Genomic DNA, 7,823 nt, shown 5'->3' on the forward strand with positions numbered 1-7,823 from the left:
AATATAGACTTGATTTTATTCCTGGGATCCACTTTCATCTTACTGATGGCCATCTAACCCAATATATGAAAGCCTGGAGATACACTCTCTAGTTCACTTCCCCCCCCCCCCAATGCCTAAATATGAACTTGTATCCATCTAATATAGATTGACTATGTTGAATGGAAATTTTGATAGCTGCAACCCTAAATAGCCAAAGGATAACAAACTGGGGAAACACTGACTTTCAAGAAGAGTGAATCCTTATATTCAAGATAGATAGCATGCCTACCAGGTCAATTAAATATTTATTCTCCTATTCAGGCTATAACAATATTGGGTTAAGTAGATTGAATGAATGAATGAAATGAAATTTAATTTGTTAGCCGCCCCTCTCCAAAAGGACTCGGGGTGGCGTACAATAAAACACATACAATATACATATATATACAATACATATACAAATACAAATAAACACATACACGTACATGTACATGGAGGAGGTAACACTCATAAAATATATATAAAATAGAATTAAAATAACTATTTAAAACACCCTCAGTTAAAATTTCAAAATTTAAAAAACCCGTCAGGAGCAATAGGATAAAACTATGGTTGAGCCAGGCCAGCTAATTGGAAGAGGTGGGATATTAATCTAGGTATGAGTAGTTCAAATCCATTACTAAAGCCCTGAACAGACATAGGGTAGATTAATTGTGTAGTTTGTATAATTAACCTGATCTTTCCCAAAATCCCTAAATTAAAAAAGTGAGATTTCACGCAAGTTATATTTTGGTCTTACTTAGTTGCTATGTTGAGGCTCTGAATTTGAATGACTATCCCTGCCAGAGAAGAGTTTCTTATTTATCACAACATACCCCCCCCCCCCCGAATGACATTGCTCAATGCAGTAGCAAAATTGCTATTATTCCCGCAGGAAACAATTCAGAAATCCCTGAAGAGATCGCTAAAAGGGTACTGGCACTAGGACTAGAAAACCTTTGCAAAATCAAGGGCAACATTCAACCTTTGGTTTATGTGCCAATAGGCATATTTTAAAAAGTCCTGTGTCCAAGACAAAGGAATAGATCAAGGTTAGGCCAAAAGTTAAATTAAATGAAATTAAAATTTAATTATGAATAAAATGATTACTTCCAATGCATTTAATCATTTTCTTTGCTATCATATTACAAATGGGAAACAATGTTTGGAAGAGCTCTGCACTTTGCACCAGAGCTATTAGTAGTCTTATGTAGTCTAGGACCAACAACTTTAAAAGAGGAAAGGCATAATGAAAATCCTGCCTAGTGGTTAAAAAGGCCCAGTTGATGGAGTAATGGATTTGAACTACTCATACCTAGATTAATATTTTGAGCCATGACATGTTATTCACTGTATGGCCTTGGATAATCAAAATAAACCATGCCTGTGCTATAAAGTTGTAATAAGGGTAATATAATTTCATTTTACTTTGTTTGTCTTGAACTTTGAGAAGGAAGATATATAGTCAATAATTATAAACAGAATGGGACAAAATGTTTATGTATACAAATCCATATATAACCCATTTTTACACAAGATTCTATGTGGCTTATAATTATAAAAGTGTGAAAACAATAATTAATTCAAAATACACGTTAAAATATGATCATTGCTGTTAGTCAAAGACCTTGTGGAAAAATACATTTTTAAATAGATTTCCTAAATATTAGCAGAGTGGGAATCATTTTGACCTTGGGAAACAAACTATTGCAATAAATGAATGAAGGGAGAGTTCCTAGCTAGACTATCCTCCATGCCTTGAACTCATGATCTATCAGGTTGTGTGGACAGATTCAGCATAGAGTGGTACCTTGGTACCCATCATTAATTGGTTCCTTGAGGCTTGAAGTATACAAAAAAAAATGAGTACCAAACAGTTTTTCCCCATAAGGAATAATGCAGTGAATCATAAGGCAGCCAACACCGACAAGTTCTAGCTTGTGAGTTGAGAACAAAATATATTTGAATACCGGGACAAAATTTTTGTATCCAAATGCGTTGAATACCAAATTTGATGAGTTTCAAAGCAGTTGGATATCAAGGTGCCACTGTACTGCAAATCATTTCAAAAATAATGACAATTCAAGCTATAAAATATTTAATAATTAACAACTATAGCATAGACAATGCTTTCAAATAAATTGGCACAAATCAGCAGGCAGATAGCCAGTTGTAGACTCTAGGTCATCTTCAAAAGTAGCCTTATGAAGAGTAAACTGTAGTAGTCAATTAAGAGATGACAAGGGCATCAGCCACAGTTTACAGAGTCTGTGAACTATATCTGTCACAGAAATCCCAAGACAGCAAGGTATTACTGAATTGTTTCTGTCAACCATTAAACTATACCATTGATTCCCTCCCCAAATCTTACATACAGTACATATATTCATATTTGTTATATACACAAATGACTCAACAATATCTTCGGCAAGGTAAATGAAGCATGCTTAACAACATTTGGTAACATTTGTAGAAACCATGTTAACTGTAGTATATTCCGTTATTATTTTTTATTTACAGCTTACATTGTGATTTTTTTTGATAGAATGTTTTATACTGTAATCATACATGTGTAATATAAATAAGAATAAAATATTCTTTTATACAGATGTACAATGATTTTCTTCAGCACACTTGTGCTCAGTATAAAGTGCTCTGGATGTTTTGTAAGGAAAAACTAACTTAAGGACATTTGCAAGTTTAAATGAAGCATTTCCAAAGATTTGCTAGTGATGCTAGAAGAATCTCTTTTGTTGCCTCAACAGCAGATGTGAAGTATCTCCCCTGCCTTTGGACTATGACATCCTCTGAATCAGAAGGGACCTATCATGTTTTGAAGCCCTTAAACTGCAGCATAAGACAAAAGACTCAACCTCATATTCAGAAGCCTCCTGGATGAAGAACCTAAAGGACCCTTCAGCAGAATCTCCATATTCCTTTCCTTTTAAAAGCATGAGGCTGAAAAATGAAGTAAGGGACCAGGGGTGTCCAAACTTGGAAACTTTAAGACTTGTGGACTTCAACTTCCAGAATTCCCCAGCCAGCCACCTGGGAGTTGAAGTTCACAAGTCTTAAAGCTCCCAAGTTTGGACACCCCTGGTTTAGACTCTTTAGACACTGGAGTTAATCAAAATAAAGTCCTCGTTATCTAATATAAATCTTCACTGCGTGGAAGAAAGCATTAAATTATTGCTGCAACAGAAGAAAGCTCGGCCAGCCCAATTTATTTGCTGCTCTCCAAGGTCCTGGGGGTTTGGTTTTGCCCTTTCTCTTTTGTCTGTAGATTCTGCCCTAACCTTTCCTGCAGCTTTAATTACTCCTTCAAGGGTCACGGAGTGAATTTATATTTTATATTTAGAAATCAGATAGATAAAACAGATTCAAAGTGAGGCATCTTACATGTTCCTTAGCCAATAAAGGTAGCAGGGAAGGTAGCCAACTGGGTGGCTTTAGGCCAGTCATTAGCTCTCAGCCCAACCTACCTCACAGGGTTGTTGTTGAGGGGAAAATAGGAGGAAGAAGGTGTTTTGGATACATTTGCCATCTTCAGTTATTTGTAAAAATAATAAAGGTGGTATATAAATACGTAAAACGTTGTGGACTCCATCAGCTAAAGAATTCTGAGTGACAGGGCCCAGGATGGAAGCTTTCTGTACCACTTCAATTATCATGTAGTAGTTCACATGATGGAAAATATTGAGAATTGCTGAATGAACTTATTAACTTGTTAAAATTAATCCTGATCTGCTGGGCCTCAGACTTTGCTTTTGTATGTGTCACAGTTCAAGATTGCTATTGTATAAGGCCTTCACCTCAGTGAATATGCCTAGTTAATGACATTTTTTTCCTTATCAGATCTGATTTCTATACCATTAAAGAAATTGCATATCTCTGAGTCTGGGCAATCTATATTAAGTTTCAGAGGGAATAAGAACACTAGATATGATGAGAGTAATGTGATTCAGTCAAAATATATAGCATTAAAAGATCTTTATTATAATGATCTTTTATAATAAAGGCAAATTACTGATTTCTTTAACAATAGTCAGGGATTATTTTAAACTCATACATTGTCAAATAAATATTTAAAGCCCAACGAATACATAGGTAATATATATAGGCAATATAAAAAACATATAGTTAATATACGTATGTTAATATAGCATGTGCTATCGGTTCTGACATATGCAAGTGAAACATGGACACTAGCTTCACAATTGATACAAAAGGTACAAGTGGCGCAAAAAGCCATGGAAATATATGCTCAGCATTACAAGAGACCTGCACATGGATTAGAGAACAAATGAAAGTATATGACAGCATCAAGAGAGTAAAAAAAATTGAAATGGAAATGGGCTGGTCACATAGCAAGAGGAAATAATGGCAGGTGGACTAAGGCAGTTCTAGAATGGATCCCATTTGATAAAAAGAGAGAGGGAGAGGAAAAAGAGAGAAAAACAGAAACAAGGAGGAGGGAGAGAAAAGGGGAGGAAAAAGTGAAAGCGAGGGAGAGAATGAGAGAGAGGAAAAAGAGAGAAACAAATGAGAGAGAGAAAGGGAAAGAGGGGGGAAAGAACTAGAGAGAGAGAAGGGGAGAAAAAAGAAAGAGGGAGAGAATGAGAGAGAAGAAAAAGAGAAAAACAAATGAGAGAGAAAGGGGAGAGAGAGGGAGAGAGAAATGAGAGGGAGAGAAATGAGAGAGAGAAAAGGGGAGAAAGAGAGAGAAATGAGAAAATGATGGAGGAAGAGAATGAGAGGAAAAGGAGAAAGAAATGAGAGAGAGAGAGAGAGAGAGAGAGAGAGAGAGAGAGAGAGAGAGAGAGAGAGAGAGAGATTCCCAGCAGAAAACACCAGGAGCTACAAAACCTGGTAGGCGTGGCTGGGGGTTGTCTTGTCACTGGCTGGGAGTGACGGTGAGTTGGCCCCACCCACCCAGGTTTTGTGGCTCCCGGTGTTTTCTTTTCTGTGGGAAATGGGTCCAAAGTTGAGCGTTTAAGGTTATAGATCTTAAAATGCTGTTGATGATAGCAATAGCACTTAGACTTATATACTGCTTCACAGTGCTTTAAAGACTGCTCTAAGCAGTTTATAGAGTCAGCATTTTGCCTCCAACAATCTGGATCTTCATGTTACCAACCTCGGAAGGATGGAAGACTGAGTCAACTTTAAGCCGGATGAGATTCGAACTGCCAAACTGCTGACAGCTATCAGTCAGCAGAATTAGCCTGCCGTACTGCATTCTGACCACGGCACCACTACGGCTTATGATGGTGATGATGGTGATAGTTAATGCAACTCTCTCAAAGTGTGAACGTTGTTTTACTGTAGCAGCACATAAACCTAATAATTAAATGCACATACAAATACATGGGAAGCTGATCCCTATAAAGAAAAACTGAGCTTGTACAAGGCAATAAATTTTACAAAAACAAATTCTCTTGTTAGTGAAATATGTCTTCCCCCTTTGCTTTGGAAAACTGAGTTGGCCTGGCTGCTGAGATGGAACTGATAACTAGGCTCACGTCTTTTCTCAAATTTCACAAAATTTGCTTCCCGAGTCTGTATGTTGTAAGGAGCCTCTTTGAACACCCACCTGCAAAAAATGTTGTCTACAGTGTAGCTCTGTCTGCCTTTCCTTCTGCTCATTCTGCTCATTTATCCTGTTAAATTATAATAGAATAATAATTCGAACTGGGATGCCAGTTCAGAATTTAGTGAAGATGTAAGCATCACAGCAAGGTTGTGCCTTAGAAGTTGTTGTTGTTTTTTTAAAAAAAGGAGATTGTTTTAAAGAGCATTTGTGATTGTAATTTTTATGCCATTATTTCAGAAATTTAGTCGTTTCAGCGGCATCCTCCTAAACTGGAAAGATGCTAATTGGTGTTCAAGTGTTACAGTTGCTAAGAAACCTGTGCAGTTGCCAGTGATGTGTGGTAAGAAATAGTTCTGGAATTTCATATTTTAAAGGAACTCTCTTTCAGTCCAGCTGAAATGGGGCAGCAATCTTCCACCGAAGAGCTGTTTTGTTACCAACCGCAGGCAAGAATCCTAAAGCATTACCTGGACTAAACATTGGCTTGAGCTGTTTGTGACAAAGCCCAAACATTGAGTAAATTGCTTGATCATTTTGCTATTGTCATCTTGTAACTTACGAATTGCATTTGATTAATGGATTAATTAATTGATTTCTTAATTACTATAAAAATGTTTTAGATGCTTTTGATATTTCAAGCGGGTGATCTGAAAGAGTTTCAGCAACAGAAAAGATTAGAAATAATTTATCTTCATCTTGCAGTGCAAGTTACCACGGCAAGAAAAAATACTGTCTTTTTCATAACTCGATACCATAATTTTGAACTATTTTGGAATTTTTAACTCTCAAAGGTTGCTTATCAAGAAGGGACCTTAGAGGTCTTCTAGACCAGGGGTGTCAAACTCACACCAACTGGGGGGGGGGGGCTTGGAGGTTCTCTGAACCAGCCTAAGTTTAGCTATGGGTTCTCCGGGCGAGAACCCATAGCAGCCCACTCCTGCTCTTAATAGAATGTTACTAAGTTGTGAATAACATTGTCAGGCAATACTTAGGGACAATCTAACCAAACTATCCTGTGGAGTCATTCCTAAGCCTGCAAATAAGTCAGGGAATTGAATGAAATCAACAGTTCAGAAAAGAGATCATGGACATAAGTCCATGATAAATAAAGAAATAAAATAATATATGCATATTATTTGTATACAATTTAATAATAAAGATGAATTATCTTGTGATTGCATTTTTAAAGAGATTAATCTCATCCACATACGGTAGTTTAATACAGTATTTGTCAACTGGACTATATACTTTACCAAATGAAGCAGTGCACTTTGGACAATGACTGAGTGCAAAATTACTCTGCTATTTAGAAAAGTAATATATTTACATTATTAAATTGTAATTTAAGCTACAAAATATGTTAAGGGAATACATATGAAAATACACAGTTCCTTTCTTTTTATTTCTTCCAGTCCAGCACAATGTTGGAAATTCTGTACTACTAGGTCTCAGGATTGACTATTTATCAACTGGATAACTCCAAGACCAGAGCAAGACCAAATTTGGCATGCTAGGATAATGTCAGCCTCTGCTTTGCTTGCTTGCTATCGGCTGTCATAGAAACGAGGAGGGTGGGACCATGGTATTGGGGAAGGGAATTGTATGGAACTGGAGGAGTTATGTAGAAGGGAGTTTTGTTCCCACCATCTTCTGCGCATGCTGATGGCTGATGTTTGGACTTGGTCAAGGCCAACTGTCTCGCATATCAACCTGATGAGGCTTTTTGAAGATGTACCCCACATGTTACTTTAGGGAGTTGCAGATTGGACACTGGGCTGGGGTAACTGGTGGGAGGGGGTGGGATAATCATTTGATATATACTTGTTTGCGCCTTTTTGGCTCAGATCTTGCTTTCCTTTTCGCTGCTATCAATTCATATCTAGTAAAAGTATTTTATCTCTATTCAAATGGAGTTGAGGTTTTTCTTTCTTGGATACTGAAGGAGGCATGCCTGACAGAGAAGCTGACAAAAGACAGCCGAGTTCAAAAATGGGATAAATCCAGCCAGAAACTCTATGGAATTTTTTTTATTTAAAAAATCTCTGTCATGTATCTTTAATGGAAAAGGAAGCAGGTTGCATTTTCTGACTATTCCATTCCCAAACCACCTTTTTTTCCTCCCTTCTGATGAGGCCAGATGCCCTTCCTGACACCACACACACAATTTGCAGACTTTTTTTCTTTGCACTGTAGGAGACAAATATCTGCT

General features: G+C 37.1%; 1 protein-coding gene across 6 annotated transcripts in view; it reads left to right on the top strand.

Annotated features, from left to right (window-relative positions):
* TMEM154 (transmembrane protein 154) overlaps positions 1 to 7,360 on the top strand; it is a 31,332-nt gene extending 23,972 nt beyond the window's left edge. For 4 of the 6 annotated variants that reach the window (XM_081959634.1, XM_081959636.1, XM_081959629.1 and 1 more), the window contains one exon: positions 2,787 to 5,772. In XM_081959634.1, coding sequence (XP_081815760.1) covers positions 2,787 to 2,832 — 46 coding nt within the window. In that variant the 3' untranslated portion in view covers positions 2,833 to 5,772. Of the gene's footprint in view, positions 1 to 2,786; positions 5,773 to 7,026 lie in introns of those variants that run through there. The other 2 variants (XM_081959630.1, XM_081959631.1) reach the window with 2 other exon arrangements.
* The last annotated feature ends 463 nt before the right edge of the window (positions 7,361 to 7,823 follow it).

This window comes from Natrix helvetica, assembly GCF_964273705.1.
Source record: "Natrix helvetica genome assembly, chromosome: 7".
Classification (NCBI taxonomy): domain Eukaryota; kingdom Metazoa; phylum Chordata; class Lepidosauria; order Squamata; family Natricidae; genus Natrix; species Natrix helvetica.